We start from the raw sequence: 19,796 nt of genomic DNA on the forward strand, positions 1-19,796 counted from the left end.
AATTTTAGAATCATTATGTCAAGCTCTACAAAAACACCTATTGGAACTGTATAAAATCTGTAAATCAACTTGAAAAGAACTAACATTTTTACAAAATTCTTGCATTAGCCCATTTTCACACTGCTATAAAGATACTACCTGAGACTGGGTCATTTATAAACAAAAGATATTTAATTGACTCACAATTCTACATGGCTGAAGAGGCCCCAGGAAACTTATAGTCATTGCAGAAGGCAAAGGGGAAGCAAGGCACATCTTACATGGTGGCAGGAGAGAGAGGGCATGCAGGGGAAGCTGCCACTTTTAAAGCTATCAGATATCATGAGAATTCTTTCACTATCACAAAAGCAGCATGGGGGAAACTGCCCCCATGATCCAGTTACCTTCCACCAGGACCTTCCCTCGACACATGGGAATTACAATTAGATATGAGATTGGGTGGGGACACAGAGCCAAACCACATCAGTCATCTTTCAATTCATGAACATGGTTTGCATCTCCTTTTCAGTTACTTCTATTTTCTCTAATGTCTTTTAGTTTTATGTGTGGAGATCTTGCACATCTTTGATTACATTTCTTCCTAGAGATGTGACCTATTTTAACCATGTTGTAGGTGGCATTTTTTGTTGTTGTTGCTGTTTGTTTTGTTTCTTTTTTTGAGGCAGGGTCTCACTCTGTCACCCAGGCTGGAGTGCAGTGGTGCAATTATGGCTCACTTCAGCTTGCACCTCCTAGGCTTAAGTGATCTTCCCACCTCAGCCTCCCGATTAGCTGGGACCACAGGCATGTGTCACTACTACCCAGCTATTTTTTTTTTTTTTTTAATTTTTGTAGAGATGAGGTCTCACTACAAAGGCATGTGTCTCCACCTAGCTATTCTTTTATTTTTTATTTTGTAGAGATGAGGTTGCCCAGGCTGGTATGTGGCATTTTTTAACATCATTTGTAACTGTTACTGGTAAGTGCTAACTTTTTAATTTCCTCTTTTATTTTAAACATTTATTAAAAATTTTGTATCATGTTATGTTTTCCTTTATTATAAAAATCATTTATACTTTTTCTTTGCTACAAAAATGTTTCCGCTTTCCCTTCCACCTGTATTACTTTTCTACTGCTGCTGTAACAAACTCTTGCTCCCTGTTTGTCCTGCAGCTTTCTGTGAGCCCCGGCACATTGCTACTTTATCTGAGAAGCAGAACCTGCCATGCTGCTGCTTTTTCACTCAGGAATTTGTTTCTATAACTGCCAATTCAGAAAGGAAAATGATTGCTTTTCAAACAATTTTGGACTATTCTGAAAGGCTCAATCACAGTTATCACAACTTTTTTCTCTTTTCTGGGTTTGTTTTCCTCCTAAGCAACAATGAGGTCAGTTGAAGGAGTCCAAGATTGACATAGAAAAGTAAATTTTGTCCTCTAGTGAAAAGAATATGTGAACCCTGAAAATTAAAGACAGGTCTCAGTTAATTTAGAAAGTTTATTTTGCCAAGGTTAAGAATGTGCACCCATGACACAGCCTCAGAAAGTCCTGAGGACATGTGTGCAACTTGGTTGGAGCACAGCTTAGTTGTATGCATTTTAGGAAAACATGAGACATCAATCAATGTATGTAAGAAGTATATTGGTTCAGTCTGGAAGGCAGGACAACTTGAAGCAAAGGCAGGAAGCTCAAAGAAGGGAGGGAACTACCAGGTCACAGACAAATGAGAGCTGAACAGTTGCATTCTTTTGGGTTTCTGATTAACCTTTCCAAAGGAGGCAATTAGATATGCATCTATCTCATTGAGCAGAGGGGTGACTTTGAGAAGAATGTGAGGCAGGTTGGCCCTAAGCAGTTCCTGGGTTGACTTTTCCCTTTTGCTTAGTGATTTGGGAGCCCCAAGATTTCCTTTTCTTTCACAGAGAGTAAAGGGAACCAATGTCTTCTGAAAGAGTGACTCCTCAGAGCCCTTTGAGTGACATGGGTTTTGTGTCAGGCTGCCACGTGGCTCGAACAGATTTTTCACCCTCTTCCAAACAGCATTTTTCTTTTTTTTCTGATCGTAAGATTCACCTGGAGCACTTATTAAACATACTTTCATCAGTGCTTCATTATGATAACTTCTAAGGAGAGTCACTTGAGAACTTTTATTTTAAAAAAGAACTTACCATTTTCACAATCAAACAAATGTAGTAACCATCATTGCTCTCAAGGACTATCAAGGGGATGGGAGTGATCAAGTTACAATATGGAAACCTCACCGTTGTTAACCAGAGTTTTGTAGTTTTCTTGAATATACACTCCTCAGATTGCTGTAACCATTTGGTTAATTTCCAGAGTTTTGAAAAAAGTTGATTTTGACAATTTGTGCAAGGGATGAATATGCAGAGGTATATGGAGGGATGGATATACACGAGCCCTGTCTCTGCACTCTACAAGTCCTACCCTTCACAAGTTTTCATTATTATGATTATTGTAAAATGCGCACAACAGAAAATTTATCATTTTAGTTATTTGTAAGTGTACATTCAGTGAAAGTTAAGAACATTCACAATGTTGTGCAATAATCACTACTATCCGTGTCTAGAACTTTTTGGTCAACCCAAACAAAAACTCTGTATTTATTAAGTAACAACTTCCCTTTTCCCCCTCTTCTTAGCCTCTGGTAACATGTATTCTACTTTTTGTCTCTATGATCTGCCTAGCCTAGGTACCTCATACAAAATTTGTCTTTTTATGTCTGACTTCACTCACTTAGCATAAAGCTTTCGATGCTTTTTTTTTTTTCAGTGCATCTATGTTGTAGCATGTGCCAGAATTGCATTCCTTTTTAAGGCTGAATAATATTCTATGGTATGTATGTACCATATTTTGTTTATTTCTCTATTGATGGATAGTTGGGGTGTTTCCACCTTTTGGCTCTCACAAGTCTTTTATTTATCATACTTTATGTATTATTCAATTCAAATATTGTTTTCTAATTTCCATTGTGATTTAATTTTTACTCATGGGTTATATAAGTGTGAGGAAGGAGACCCTTAATTACCTTCGGCCTTGTATATTGCATCTCAAAAGGAGAAGTTAGAAGTTAGCCAGAGAAGGGACCAGTTGGTGCCGCCAGCCTGGTTAAGGATAAGACCCCTATTGCTAACCACAATTCCATCTAGAATCTATAATCATACAGGTATGGTATTGAGGAATCTCTCCGAAGGCATTGTTTTCACTAAAACAGGATCAAACACCCACCCCACGCCTACTTCATGGGTCAAGACCCTTTCACATGTAATTTCTAGAGTTGTAAGCCCAAGACCATTTTACATGTAATTTCTGGAGTTGTAAGCTTTGAAAGGGCAGGGACTTTCTTTGTGAGCTAAGCTTGGCTGTTAGGCAACTATGCCCCGCTGCTCCCAGTCGAATAAATCACCCCTTCCTTCACAGTTCAGTGTTTGAGAGGTTGGTCTTGCAGCTTTTCCTGCTTTAAGTGTATTGTTATATTTCTATATATTTAGACATTTTCTAGTTTTGTTTTTGTCATTGACTTCCAGCTTAACACTTGTCAGAAAACATACTCTGCATGATTTAAATTATTGGAAAATTGTTAAAAAAAAGTCCTAAGTTATAGTCAGTTATTGAAAATATTCCATATGCTCCTGAAAAGAATGTATATTCTGTGGTTGGTAGTTATGTCAATTAGGACAAGTGTCTTAGTCATGTTCAAATTTGGTTTGCCCTTCTTAGTGATTTGTCTTTTTCCATCAGATACTGAGACAGGTATGTTAAAATGTTCAATTATGATTGTGTATTTATTTCTCCTTTCAGCTCTTTCAGTTTTATCTAATAAGCTTGGAGACCATGTTATTAGATGCAGACACATTTGGGATTGCTATATTCTCCTATTTGGTTGACTCATTTATTATTAGAAAATGTCTTTCCTTAACCATAGTAATATTTCCTGCCTTTTGACCATCCCTTTTAAAGCAGCCCTCCTTGCCACTCCCCAGCTTCCTCTGCTTCAATTTTTTAAAGACTTTTTTTTCTAAGAGCAGCTTTTCAATCATAGCAAAATTAAGACGAATGTACAGAGATTTCCCATATACCTCCTGTTCCTACAAATTCATAGCTTCCCCATTATCAACATCTCCCACCAGAGTTGTTACAATTGATCAACCTACACAGACACATCAATTATCAGCCTAAGCCCATAGTTTACCTTAGGGGTTCACTCCTGAGTGGTGTGTAATGGTATCTCATTGTTATTTTAATTTGCATTTCCCTGATGACGTATGTTGTGGTGGAATATCTTTCTATACGCTTATTTGCCAATGGTGTAACTGTATATCCCTTTGGTGAGGTGTCTTTTAAAGTCTTTGGCCCCCCACCCCCTTTTTTTTTTTTGAGACAGAATCTCGCTCTGTCGCCCAGGCTGGAGTGCAGTATCTCAGCTCACTGAAACCTCTGCCTCCCAGGTTCAAGCAATTTTCCTGCCTCAGTTTCCCTAGTAGCTTGAATTATAGGTGCACACCACCACACCTGGCTAATTTTTTGTATTTTAGTAGAGATGGATTTTCACCATGTTGTCCAGGTTGGTCTCAGAGCAATCCTCCTGCCTCAGCATCCCAAAGTGCTGGGATTACAGGTGTGAGCCACTGCACCTGGCCTCTTTGGCCACCCCTGCTTTTTTTCTTTTTTTTTTTTTGAGGCAGTGTCTCACACTGTCCTGCAGTGTGAGTGCAATCGTGTGGCTCACTGCAACATACACCTCAGTCTTCTGAGTAGCTGGGATTACAGGTACCCACCACTATGCCTGGCTAAATTTTGCATTTTTAGTAGAGATGGGGTTTCACCACGTTGGCCAGGCTGTTCTCAAACTCCTGACCTCATGATCTGCCCGCCTCAGCCTCCCAGGGTTCTGGGATTACAGGTGTGAGCCACCTCGCCCTGCTGACCCATTCTGTAATTAGATTGTTTTCTTATTGTTTAATTTTAAGAGTTCTTTGTATATTTTGGATAACAGCTCCTTGTCAAATGTGCGCTTCGCAAATATTTCCTTTCAGTCTTTGATTTCTCTTCTCATTCTCTTGACATTGTCCTACTCAGAACAGATGTTTTTAATTTTAATGAAATTCAGCTTATCAATGATTTCTTTCATGGATCATACCTTTGGTGTTGTATCTAAAAAGTCATTGCTATTGACATACCCAAAGTCATTTAAGATTTCTCTTGTTATCGTCTAGGTGTTTTATAGTTTTGCATTTTACATTTAGGTCTATGATCCATTTTGAGTCAATTTTTTGTGAATGGTATAAGGTTTGTGTCTCAGTTAACTTTTTGGCATGTGAATATTTGTTTCAGCACCATTTGTGAAAAAGAACAATAGTTGCTCCTTTGCTTCTTTGCAAAGAGCAGTTGACTATATTTATGTGGGTCTATTTCTAGGATCTCTGTTCTGCTCCACTGATCTGTTCTCACACCAATACTACACTATCTTGATTACTTTGGCTTTATAATAAGCATTAAAGTCGGATAGTGTCAGTCCTCCAACTCTATGTTCTTCTTCAATATTGTGTTGGTTATTCTTGGTGTTTTGCCTCTCCATATAAACTTTAGAATTAGTTTGTTGATTGGAATGGCATTTAATCTATAGACCGATTTGGGAAGAGCTGACATCTTGATAATAATGAGTCTTCCTATCCGTGGACATAGAAAAATCTCTCCATTTATTTAGCTCTTGGTTGATTTCTTTCATTGGAATTTTGTAGTTTTATAAAATTTTATATAAATCTTGTACATATTTTGTTAGATTTATACCTAAGTATTTAACTTTGAGAGATGCTAATGTATATGGCATCATGTTTTTAATTTAAAATTCCACTAGTTTATTGCTCATATATAGGAAAGTAATTTATTTTTATATATTAACCCTATATTCTGCATCTTTCTGTGATAGCTTGTTAGTTCCAGTTTTTTTTTTTTCTGATTCTTTCAGATTTTCTTTGTAGATAATAATGTCATCTGCAAACAAAGACAGTTTTATTTCTTCCTTCCCAATTTGTATGCCATTCCATTCCTTGTCTTGAATACACAAAGAATCAAGACTTAATAATTTATACTTGAGCCATATTCCTGGCTTAAGAATTTCAAAATGTGACTCTTCCCTTGTTTTAACCTTGGCAGACAACTGGGATTGACACCAGTATTTCATAATAGCTTAAGGTCTGTATCACGCTAATCTCTATACTCCAAATGCAGAATTCCTTTGATTATGTTTATAAATTTACATATCTGTGGTTAACACTGGTTCAGAACCAAATAATCAGGACTTCTACCAAGTTTCTTCTATCTCACACAATATGAATATTCAATGTATGGTAAATAAAAATGATAAATAAAAAGTATACTGTTTTGTATATTTTAATTCTTTCCTGACTTAACCCACTTTAAATGAGCAATCATTTTATGTTTGTCCCAATAATTCTCCTTGGACCATTCTGATTTTATGGCAATGTAAAATGTCTCTCTATAGGCTTACAGAATTTTAATCAAATAGCTTTTGCTCAGAACTTACAAAGACATTTGTCCTTGGGGCTAAAATTAGCCATGAAAAAGATTAAAAACAAAAGCAAATTTAGAATATAATCAGTACTTTCAAAATGAGCTCAATCCATACTTCATCCTCATTTATAACACTTGCTGCTTCTTAGCTTCTAATAGAATAAGAAATAGTTGTGCAAAGAATATATTTACATTTCTGAGGTTCCAAAAACAGATGAACCTCACAGCTCATGCTCTTTTGTGGTTTGCAATGTCAAGGGCCGCCTTGGTTGGAATGATTCACATAATGATCACACTCTGAATAAGAAAAAAATTTAGATTTCTATACAGTTTCACCAGATGTCTTATTCTTATATTTTTTTCAGAATTATTAAATGTAGTACCTTTTTTTCCTGTTCTGGTAAGTGGATCTGTTTGGATACCACCTTCGTTACAAACACTATTTTCAGAAAAGACCTCAGTAGTGCTTACAGACTCCTGTTACGGTTTGAGTGTGTCACTCAAAAGTTCATATGTTAAAAATTTAATTCCCAATGCAATAGTTTTGGGAGGTAAGGCCTAATCAGAGGTGATTGGGTCATAAGTGTGGTATCTTCACAAATAGATTAATCATAGAAGCAGGTTCGTTATCTCAAGAGGAGGTTGTTTTAAAGCAAGTTCAGTTTCTGGTATCTTTCTCTGTTGCAAGTGCTCTCTTTCACCTTTCACCCTCTGCCACAGGATGATCCTCACCAGATGCTGGCATCATGTTCTTGGACTTCTCATCCTTCAAATAACCATGAACCAAATAAACTTCCATTGTTTATAATTTACCCAGTCTGTGGTATCCTGGTATAGTAGCAGAAAATGGACTAAGACAACTTCACTATCTGGCCAAGAGGAACCTCAAGTATCACAAAATTAGTAAAGGATGTCCAAAGCGAATTAAGTGTCGACATCATTGAGATTTATTTTTAAAATGCAGAAATTATAGTTTATTAAACTAAACCAGGCAAGGCACCCAATTGGAAAGTACTTCTGAGACATTTTAGCGTTAAGCACTTAGTTTTGATAATTTGGAAAGGCCTGGATGGCAATATAACTAATATTTATCAGGGTATTACATGGGTTATTCCTCATATCTGAAGTTGAAGTTAATAATTTAACTGATTATCAAATAGGTTTCAAGAATTTGAGTAAAATATTTACCAATTAATATATACAGAAGGATAGATTTCATAATGAGTCCTGACATTTTTCCACATCCCTACTTTTACTTTCTCAAATGTACTGCTGAGCTCCTTGCAGCTCCTTGATTGTGCTTGGGGCTGAATGTTTTTTCTCCATGCAATGTGCTTTTCCATTCCCCACCTCACTTGCCTTCCAAACCAGTTTAGAAGAAACCTGCTTTACCGAGCTCTCTTCCGACACACAACACTCCCTCTCCCACCAGACACCCACAAAATCTCCTTTGTTTGTGCTGATTACTTATTTCTATAGTTGCAGTCAGTGTATCGAACTGAAATTAATTTTTTTGATTATGGGCTTATCACAGGGCCTGGCTTACAGTAAACACTCAGAAAATGCAATAACCACAAGTAGGGAGTAGGAGAGGATTTAGTCAATTTCCTCCTGCTCTGAAGGAAATTTTAAGCTCCCAAAAGCCAGAAAACTAATCAAGACACAAAGCAAAATTCTCAGGAGCACCTTTTTGCTGAAAAGAGAATCCAAAATTTCCAAAATTTAGTCAAATATTCATATCCATATCCTTTCAGGAGTAGGTAGCTATATGTAACTTTCAGAGTACTAAATAGAGAATAAGATCATAATTTCAGCTGGTCACTGACATTTAGCTCTTCTTCCTGCTGACATTTATAAAAGAAAATACAGAGGGTTAAAGTCTATGAAGTCTCTCCAGGGTCTACAATACCTCTTTCTTCTAAGAGCACTCTTGTCTATTTATAGTGATATATCCAGGTGCAAATTACAAAGAAATCTTACTGTTTACACTCAGGCTCATGCTGTCCTGCTCTTAAAGAAAATCGGCTACACATGGACTTGTCCAGTTGTTTCTTCCGGTAACTGCCTGTGTATGTTGTCACAGAAGAATCTGACCATCGAGTTTCATCCTGCCAAGATGCTCCAGCCTTGCGTCTGATCAGATCAAACTCTTGAGAAGTAAGAGGGCTAAAGGGCAGAAGAATTTGTGGAGTCAAGTAGAAGAAGTGTGACATAACTACGAAAGGCCTACTCTGGATGACAACTTGTCAAGTCCTCTGCATAATGAAGAACTAATTTCCTTCTAGTAGCAGGAAGCAATTGACTGGGCTCACCAAACTTTGTGACTCAACAGTTCACAGAGTGCAGAAGCTTAACTCTTAGATATCGTTGCCAAGCAACGAATCACAAAATTCCGCAAACGCTACCCCCTTGCCTCCCAAGGGAGGGAAATTTTAACTAACAAATTTGTAAGTTACATAACTTTCTGGACTTTAAGAAATATGCTGCTTTGTAATTATGGCAAGAAAGCAGGTGGCAAAATTATTTGTATATTACTGCTATCATGAATAAAGCAGTAATTCCTAATGATGGTGGTTCCAGAAGTGGAAACAAGAGATGAAAGAACAGTGCCAAGCATTCACTTCCCCTAAAGACCTAGCATCCCAGTGTCTGAAAGAGAACATGAACTGCTTATAATGTCAGCAATAGCAGGTGACTCAACAGCTTCTCATATGTCACAGAGTAGTGGTGCTCTGGCTCGCTACACACTTGAGTAACCGTGAAAGCCATTAAAATAAGCAGGAGTCTAGGCCCCCACCATAGAGATTCTGATTTAGTTGGTGTGGAGTAGGGCCCAGGCATCACTATTTGTTTAAAGCTTAATCCTGGAGGATTCTAAAGAGCAGCCAGGGTTAAGAATTAAGGTCATGGATGCAGGAAAAAAAAACATTTGACAAAATCCAGCATCCCTTTAGGACAAAAGCCTTCAGCAAAATCAGCATAGAAGGGACATACCTCAAAATATGAAAAGCCATTTATGAAAAACCCACAGCCAACATTATACTGAATGGAGAAAAGTTGAAAGCATTCCTCCCAAGAACTGGAAAAAGACAAGGATGCCCACTTTCACCACTTCTATTCAGCATTGTACTGGAAGTCCTAGCCAGAGCAATCCGATAAGAGAAAGCAATAAAGAGCATCCAAATTAGTAAAGAGGAAATCAAACTGTTGCTGTTCACCAATGATATGATCATATACCTAGAAAATCCTAAAGACTCATTTGAAAAGTTTCTAGGTCTGATAAATTAATTCAGTAAAGTTTCAGGATACAAAATCAATGTACACAAATCCATAGCGCTGTTATACACCATCAACAACCAAGCTAAGAATCAAATCAAGAACTTAACCCCTTTTATAGCAGTTACAAAAATAATAAAATACTTAGGAATATACCTAACCAAGGTAATGAAAGATCTCTGCAAGGAAAACTACAAAACGCTATTGAAAGAAGTCATAGATAAGACAAACAAATGGAAACACATCTCATGCTCATGGATGTGTAGAATTAATATTGTGAAAATCACCATATTGGCAAAAACAATCTATAAATTCAATGCAGTTCCCATCAAAATAACAGCATCATTCTTCAAAGAACTAGAAAAATAATCCTAAAATTAATATGGAATTAAAAAAAAGTCTGTGCAGCCAAAGCAATACTAAGCAAAAAGAACAAATCTGGAAGTATCACACTACCCGTCTTCAAACTATACCACAAGGCTATACTTACTAAAACAGCATGGTACTGGTATAAAAATAGCCACATAGACCAAAGGAACAGAACAGAGAACCCAGAAATAAAGCGAAATACTTACAGCCAGCTGATCTTTGACAAAGCAAACAAAAACATAAAATAGGGAAAGGACACCCTATTCAACAAATGGTGCTGGGAAAATTGGCAAGTCATATGTAGAAGAATGAAACTGGATCCTCATCTTTTATGTTAATCAACGCAAGATGGATCAAAGACTTAAATCTAAGACCCAAAATCATAAAAATTCTAGAAAATAACATAGGAAAAACTCTCTGGACATTGGCTTAGGCAAAGACCTCACGACCAAGAACACGAAAGCAAATGCAACAAAAACAAAGACAAATAGATGGGACCTAATTAAATTAAAAGGCTTCTGCACAGCCAAAGATATAATCAGAAGAGTAAACAGACAACCCACAGAGTGAGAGAAAATATTTGCAAACCATGCAAAGTTTTTGTTCTAGACAAAGGACTAATATCCAGAATCTACAAGGAACTCAAAGAAATCAGCAAGAAAAAAACAAATAATCCCATCAAAAAGTGGACTAAGGATATGAATAAACAATTCTTAAAAGCAGATATATGAGTGGTCAACAAACACATGGAAAATGCTCAACATCACTAATTATCAGGGAAATGCAAATCAAAATGAGATTTTACCTTAATCCTGCAAGAATGGCCATAATGTAAAAATAAAAAAAAATAGATGTTGGCATGGATGTGGTGGAAAGGGAACACTTTTATGCTGCTGGTGGGAATGTAAACTAGAACAACTACTACAAAAATCCATATGTAGGTTCCTTAACTAAAAGTAGAACTACCATTTGATCCAGAAATCCCACTACTTGGTATCTACCCAGAGGAAAAGAAATCATTATATGAAAAAAGACACATGCATATGCATGTTTATAGTAGCACAATTTGCAATTGCAAAAATATGGAACCAGCCAACAAGTCTATCAACCAATGAGTGGATAAAGAAAATGTGATGTATATAGATACCATGGAATACTATGCAGCCATAAAAAGGAACAAAGTAATGGCATTTGCAGCAACCTAGATGAAGTTGGAGGCCATTATTCTAAGTGAAGTAACTCAGGAATGGAAAACCAAACATCATATGTTCTCACTCATAAGTGGGAACTAAGTATTAAGATGCAAAAACATAAAAATGATATAATGGACTTTGGGAACTCTGGGGCAATGGTGGGAGGCGGGTGAGGGATAAAAGATGATATATTGGGTACTGTGTACACTGCTTGGGTGACAGGTACACCAAAATCCTGGAAATCACCACTAAAGAACTTATCCATGTAACCAAAACCACCTGTTTTCCCAAAAACTATTGAAATGTTTAAAAAGTGTATTTCCTCCAAAAAAAAAAAAGCGTGAGAGAGAGAGGGAGAGAGAATTAAGGTCATGGAAATGAAACCATGAACTTTTTTATGTTGAGAAGTCATAGCTTTTGATCTTCTATTCACTTGAATCCCTCCATCCTTCACTAATAATTACTGGAAATCAGATTATTATGTTTGCCCATCCTCACTTTTCCAGATTAAAAAACAATTCATTGGCAAATCATAATCAAATACATCTTTCAACATTTGTTCTTTTTTTTTTTTAATTAGCTGTTGGTACACTAATTCTCAACCCCCCAGTGTGCATTCAAGTAACCCTCAGAATTCTTAGTAAACACAGATGCCAGGTACCTTCCCCACTTCACTCCAGCACCCTCATGCCAGAAGTACTGATTAGCAACTCTGCAAGTGGAGCTATCATTAAGTGCTGAAAAAAAGAAATTCCGTAGTTAATTTGATCAGCACCAATAAGGCCCATTAAACCTGCAGAACCCTCAGCTCTGCCTTCAGAGACTATAGATCTGAGATAAGCCGAGGGATCTGCATTTTCATATTGTTACATGATTCTGCTGCAATCGGTCTTTGAATACAATTAACGCTGCTTCAGGGGTTGAATTTGAAGACTTATAAAATCAGGCTGACAGACTATGTGGTATGTTGATCTCAGAATGAGATTATTTTCAAATACTTGTTAGTATGTTTCCTTACGGTTTCTTCCTTAAAACGTTGAAATTTGAAACACAAGCATCTTTGTCCTAGAAAAAGAATTAGGCAGATATTGGCAGACTTAGCTACTTTTTATCATGGAATTGAAGACTTTTGGAGAACTCCAGATGAGATAAAAAAATGAAAGAAGCCAGGGGTGGTGGTACACACTTGTAATCCCAGCTACTTAGGAGGCTGAGGCAGGAGGATCACTTGAGCCTAAGAATTCAAGTTCAGCCTAGGCAACAGAGGAAGACCCTATCTCTATTTTTTTTTTTTAATAAAAGATGATGAAGATAAAGAGTGAAGATGAGAAAGGAACACTGGGCTGTCTAGGTCTTATCAACCCTCTAAGTATCAGGTAGCAGCTGCTTAAGGAAAACTCTGCCAGCAATATGTATTATTTTGAGGGAAAATAAATAGACAAAATTGTGAAAGATCATTTGTAGGAAACATTTTAAAATTTTCTTCTCAAATTACGTGCTAGTCTATAAATGAATATGAAATAAAACGAGGTCTTTTACAAATACATTATGCTATCAGTGTACTTTATTATCACTTTCCTGTTCTCTATAATATTTTACTTTTCTCATAATCAGTTATGATATCATTTTAATAATTATAACCTCAAAAAGCAAAAGTGAAACTTAAGGGAAAATGTCGACTCTTGGGTTTAGATAGAATTATGGCTTAGTTCAGCAGTCCACTAGATGTTGAACAAGTCTGTTAAAAATAAATTGGACTTAAAATTAGAGAATAAGTGAACAGACTAATTGAATTGATTATCATAAGTGTTTAATCTATAATTATTCTAGAGGACCTCACACTCATTCTTTGTTCTGACATTTTATCAGATATTTAACTTTCCATGGACACTGACTTATATGGTCTGACTTCCAGGTTGGAAAATCTGCACTAAAACTTCCTTTTTGTAACTGATTTATGGCAAGCTGTATTGTTTAATCACCAGTGTGTTAAATGTGACAAAAAAAATCAAGAACACTGTGACAACAAACTCTGGGTTGTGAGTATGATTTTGTGAAAATAGGAACTTACCAAGTGACCTCACATCAAATAAAACTAGAAGGGGGTGTTCATTTCACCTGGTTCATGGGAGCCTTTGGTGATCTGGCCTTGACTAGATTTCTCTCTGAACGTAAGCTGATTATTCGAATGAGATGTCAATACATATTAATTAACAGGGTTTCATGGTAAGTAAGTTTAGAACAATTTGGGATAAACACGTTCTTTGTTGTAAGATTTCTCAGTGCTTTTAACATCTGTTTGCATTGTCCGTCTTGCAAAGTGGTCTAGATTGTGCAGCATTTCTTAAACTTACTTGACCACAAAACTCCTTTTGTCAAAAGCATCTCTGAGGATTGCTATTCTATAGAAGAGTCCAGGAACAGGAAAGCCCAGAGGTCTCTATAGCTCACACGATGGCTGGTCTGCAGTCTCTGAAAGTTACTGGATCCTGACTAGATCACCAGCCTGAAGTACTGACAGCCTGCCAAAAGGGTGGATCAAACTGTATTTTGTAAAAAGAAAATTAGAGATAACAGGCTGGGTGTGGTGGCTCACGCCTGTAATTCCAGCACTTTGCGAGGCCAAGGAGGGTGGATCACCAGGTCAGGAAATTGAGACCGTCCTGGTTAACATAGTGAATCCCCATCTCTGCTAAAAAAAAAAAAATACGAAAAATTAGCTGGGCCTGGAGGTGTGCATCTGCAGTCCCAGCTATGCAGGAGGCTGAGGCAGGAGAATCGCTTGAACCTGGGAGGTGGAGGTTGCAGTGAGCAGAGATTGCACCACTGCACTCCAGCATGCGCAACCGAGAGAGACTCCATCTCAAAAAAAAAAAAAAAAAAAAAAAAAATTAGAGATAACATCAAACAGTAAAGTACACACATATATTTTACATATGTACTTACCCATGTAACTATGACCCATATCTGCTAGAAGGCTCTTCTGTGTCCCTTTCTAGTCAAGTCAAAACAGCACACACACATGCACACACAGGCATATGTGTACACACACATGCACACATGCACACACATGCACACACACGCACACATGCCCATACACATATGTGCACACACAAATGCACATGCAAGCACGCACATGCACAAAACACGACATCTAGTAACCACTATTTCAATTTCTGTCACCATAGACTAGGTATGTCAGGCAATATCCTGTGAAGGCAGAAGCTTACTGATATCATCACAAGATGAAACCTAGGAAGATACCAGATAAAGACCAGAGAGAGCAGAATTGCCTTGAGAAAAATAAAAACAAAAACGTACAAAGCTGAAATTTCCATCTCAGCCTGAATCCATCTCCTCCCCGTAAGGTACTAAGTTCTGATATTTGGATGAGTGTCCCTATACTTAATGAGTACACATAATGTGTTACAGTTTGTAACTGTTTGAGTATCTCAATTACAATAGTATTAATTCTTAGTCCTTGTTCTTGGAATAATTTCTCCACGCTTACCAACTAACTGTGGGATTCGGAAATTTTTAGCAACTTATCAAAAACTGAGTAGTAGATGGCCTAAAAGACGTGGGATACAAGGAACCAGTTGCAATAAGAATTGATGGAAATAAAAGAAGGGGAAACTACAAAGGAACGGGAAAAGGAAATTGATAAAATTAGTGAGCAAAAGACCAAAAGGAAGGAACTTTTTTCATTGCTTTCCTGAAATTTATTTTTGGTTCTGTTTACTATTTGAAAACTGAAACTGATTATAAATAGCGTGTATGTTGTGATCCCGATTTCACTTAATAAAAAGTGTGTGTGTGTGTGTGTGTGTGTATTTAGAAGAAAAGGCCTAGAAGGTTATATAGAAAATGTTAATACTTATTTTTGCTGAGTGGAAAAATGTGTATGATTTTTACATCCTATATTCTTTTATTTTAAAACTTTTTACAATGAATATATGTAATTTATAATCAGAATCAAAATGATATTTTACAAAAATTAAAGCAAATTAAATGCATCAACATATAATCTGTATTAGGCTGTTTTATGTTGCTCTAAAGGAAAGGCAGAGGCTGAGTAATATACAAAGAAAAGAGATTTAATTGGCTCATGGCTCTGCAGACTTCACAAGCAGCACAGTGCTGGCATCTGCTTCTGGTGAGGCCTCAGGAAGCTTCACTCATGGTGGAAGAGAAAGGGAGAGCAAGCATGTCACATGATGAGACAGGGAGCAAGAGAAGGAAGCAGGGGAGATCCCAGACTTTTTCAACAATCAGATATCCTGTGAACTCATCATGGCAGGGCAGGACCTAAATCCATTCATGAGGGATCTGCCCCCATGACCCAATCGCTTCCCAAGATGCCTGACCTCCAAATTTGGGGATCACATTTCAACACAAGATTAGCGGGGGACCAATAGCCAAGCCATATCATAATCAATCACTCAAATCTTGCAAGAAATTCTTTGTATTTACTTTTCTACTTCCTTCCAGAATCTAGGCCTTAAGAAAGAAAACCTCTAAGGCATAGAGCTTGGAACCAATTTGATCAAATATGATACTTCTTAAACTTTCCTTCCTTTTAGCTCTGGGTCCAGTAATCAGAGGAAGGAGAAAATACAGTACTACAGCTCTTTAGGGGGTGTGTGTGTAATGGGTGGGGAATAGAGAATAGGAAAGTAGGGTGGAAAGAATATGAGAGCCCACTGAGGAAAGGACCAAGGTGTTCATGTGAGGAAACTTGAATGGTTGTTCTTTTTCAAGGAAACCCTGTCTATTCATAAATACCGGTGATGAAATAGTCCACAAATTGTGCCTTGCACTCTCAGACGAATAAGCCAAAAGGCTCCTAATAACTGAAGCTAAAAAATGATCAAAGCCAAACACGGTGGCTCACACCTGTAATCCCAGCACTTTGGGAGGCTGAGGTGGGCGGATCGCTTGAGCCCAGGGACTGGAGACCAGCCTGGGCAACATGGCGAAGCCCCCTCTGTACAAAACAAAAACACAAAAATTGGCCAGGACTGGTGGCACATGCCTGTAGTCCCAGCTACTTGGGGGACTGAGGTGGGAGGATCATATGAGCCTGGGAGTTAAAGGCTGCAGAGAGCTGAGATCAGGCCACTGCGCTCCAGCTGGTTAACAGAGTGAGACCGTGTTTCAAAAAGAGAAAAAGATTCATAATAATGGTCAAGACTTCATGGATTTCCCAGCGGCAACTCTGGGATAAACAGCATGTAGAAATAGTTCATTTTGTCAGGTCACCCCTGGAGACAGTGAGGAATGTTGACTCACAAGTGGAGCCAGCCTATCTTTCCTGTGCTGTAAAAGTAAGCCATTCCTATACAATTCTGCTTGTATACTTTCTCAGTCTCTTATATGCAAAACTTTACTGGGATAGTCAAAAGTCATTTAGAAGGATGTCTTAAAAGATATTTCAAAGTATTCTTGCTTAACTAACCTGAGTCTCATGTATATAATAATAACAATGGATTAATATAGAAGCAAATTACTTAATACTTTCCAGACACGTTTCTTAGACTTTAACATTCATTAAATCCTCACAGCAACCCTATGAGAAAGGCATCATTGTTACCCTCATTTTGCAGAGGAAGAAACTGATCTATAGAAAGTTTACTCAAAGTCACATTGCTAGGAAGCAGTAGAACTGGGGTTGAAACTCAGCAATGTGGTTGAAACTCAGCAATGTGGTTGCAAAGTCTGGACTCTTACCTACTGAACTCTCCATCTGTTCGTCACCCTCCACCTATCTCTGCCCTGGCTTTGTCTGGTCCCACATTTGCTGACTACTCCCCTTCTTCTTAGAACATTCCAAAAGCATCTCTGATAACCCATATATGACTGGATTTCATATTCAAAGAAGCTTCTAATCATGACCTAATAAGTAAGTCCTGCAGAGAAAGACCAAAGAATGACATTCTCTATTTATTTTTAATGCAAACTGCCTTGTGTACCCAAGCTGAGGTCTGTAGAATTGCTTACGGGAAAGAAGTTTACAGTCTCTTGTTACATGCATCACTGAAATACTTTGAAGATTCTGAAACCAAGTTTAAGAACCACACATCAAATATTATCAATTAAATATTAACATGCAAAACCCTCACAACCCCAGAAATTATTCAAGCTCAGAGGAGATATTCTAGGAGGCTGTCACCCATGGCATATTTCCTAACTGGAGTCCAAAAAAGTTCTGTGTTAAAAAGAGATTTATCTTGGTGAATTATAGTTTCTTAATGCTTGAGGACAAATAATAGATGAACTCCTCATAGCTTTAGATAAGTTGAATTCTACCTGGAACCTCATGGTAGAGGTGGAGAAAGCCATAAAATAAAGTTGCTAAAATAATTAGTTAATATATGAATGTTGGTGAACAGAGACCAGAGGGTAAATCTTGGGGTTTAACAGACAGATCCTTCATTCCCTCCCTATTTATCAAGGGGAGCTTATTTGCCTATGTTGGTGGCTTAGTCAAATACATATCCAAGTTTGACTGTCCTTATCTCTTTTCTCACTATGTGCTGATTTGGGACCTAAAAGTTTAAGGATGCACAGAAAGAAATGTGCCAAAACCTAAGAACAGACGATCCTAGAATGACCAAGGTTAATACTTCACCCCATGTCCTTTGGACATTTAGTCTGCATGATAGCAGATTTATAATGTGCACTGGCATTTACATACCTATTTCTGCATTTCCAGAGGTACACTGAGAGATAGTTTGAGCCAAGAAATGCAATGTTTTGTCTTACAGAAATGTGAGTATCCCGACAAATGCCATTTTAGGGTATTTGGAGAATTGTATTAATTCAACATATTACTGCCCTTTGATTTGTCACTCTTTGAAGGGACTGTTTAATCTATGACTTTGCCTCTTTGTCCCATATTAACTTTGCTCAGAATTTGTTCATTCACCCATTCAATAAATACTTACTTTGCAACTACCTTGGGTAACTAAACAGCACCATTTATTATTTCCTGTCATACTGGTCTACTTTCTTTTTCTTTTCTTTTTTCTTTCTTTCTTTTTTTTTTTTTTTTTTTTTTTTTTGAGATGGAGTCTCACTCTGTTGCTCAGGCCAGAGTGCAGTGGCACGATCTTCACTCACTGCAACCTCTGCCTCCCAGATTCAAGCAATTCTTCTGCCTCAGCCTCTCGAGTAGCTGGGATTATGGGTGCCTGCTACCATGCCTGGCTAATTTTTGTAGTTTTAATACAGACAGGGCTTCACCATGTTGGCCAGGCTGGTCCTGATCTCAGGTGATCTGCCCACCTCGGCTTCTCAAAGTGTTGGAATTACAGGCATGAGCCATTGTACCTGGCCTCGTCCACTTTCTACAAATACATATGAGTGATATACACTATACCCATGTCATTTCCTCCCGCCACTCTGTTTAGGATTAATTCTCTAATCAAGAGGTATTTAAGCAGAAAACTGTATAAAAAGACAGCATAAGCAGCGTACAAGTTTCACTGGGTATTTTTTCTTGATATTGGAAAGTAGGTAAATTATGCATAGTGAATTATCTGTTGTTTTGAGACACAAATACCTAGTACAAATACCTAGTAAATTATTAAGATATTATTTTGAGGGCTGGGCACAGTGGCTCAGGCCTGTAATCCCAGCACTTTGTGAGGCTGAGGCCGGTAGATCACGACATCAGGAGTTCAAGACCAGCCTGGTCAACATGGTGAAACCTTGTGTCTATTAAAAATACAAAAAATTAGCCAGGTGTGGTGGTGGGTGCTGGTAATCCCAGCTACTCAGGAGGCTGTGGCAGGAGAATCACTTGAACCTGGGAGGCGGAGGTTGCAGTGAGCTGAGCCTGCACCATTGCACTAGAGCCTGGGAGACAGAGAGAGACTTCGTCTCAAAAAAAAAAAAAACAACAAAAAAACCCCATATATATATATACATTTGAATGGCTGAACACAGTGGCTCAGGCCTGTAATCCCAGCACTCCGGAAGGCTAAGGCAGGCGGATCACCTGCACCTGAGGTCGGGAGTTTGAGATTAGCCTGACCAACATGGAGGAAACCCATCTCTACTAAAAATACAAAATTCGCTTGGTGTGGTGGCACATGCCTGTAATCCCAGCTACTTGGGAGGTTGAGGCAGGAGAATTACTTGAACGTGGGAGATGGAGGTTGCTGTGAGCTGAGATTATGCCATTGCATTCTAGCCTGGGCAACAAGAGCAAAAGTTCATCTCAAAAATAAATAAATAAATGAATTAAAAGTCTGATAGAACTGAAATGAGTTTTATAATAGCACAACACTTTATATACTCTGCCTTCTCCCCATTATTTCCTAAAGGCAGAATAGCTTGAGTGACCAAAGATTTCATAATGACTTCTCTGTTGCTCATCGCTAATTTTTTTAGAATGCCTCTAACATCTCCTGAGTCCCTCTT

General features: G+C 37.8%; 1 protein-coding gene across 1 annotated transcript in view; it reads right to left on the minus strand.

The window, feature by feature from the left end:
* The window catches only part of C3H4orf51 (chromosome 3 C4orf51 homolog), a 67,775-nt gene extending 58,974 nt beyond the window's left edge, over positions 1-8,801 (minus strand). Inside the window, exon 1 of the mRNA XM_003928004.4 lies at positions 8,512-8,801. Coding sequence (XP_003928053.1) covers positions 8,512-8,744 — 233 coding nt within the window. The 5' untranslated portion in view covers positions 8,745-8,801. The remainder of the gene's footprint in view (positions 1-8,511) is intronic.
* Positions 8,802-19,796: the final 10,995 nt, after the last annotated feature.

Source organism: Saimiri boliviensis, chromosome 3 (genome assembly GCF_048565385.1).
Source record: "Saimiri boliviensis isolate mSaiBol1 chromosome 3, mSaiBol1.pri, whole genome shotgun sequence".
Classification (NCBI taxonomy): Eukaryota; Metazoa; Chordata; class Mammalia; order Primates; family Cebidae; genus Saimiri; species Saimiri boliviensis.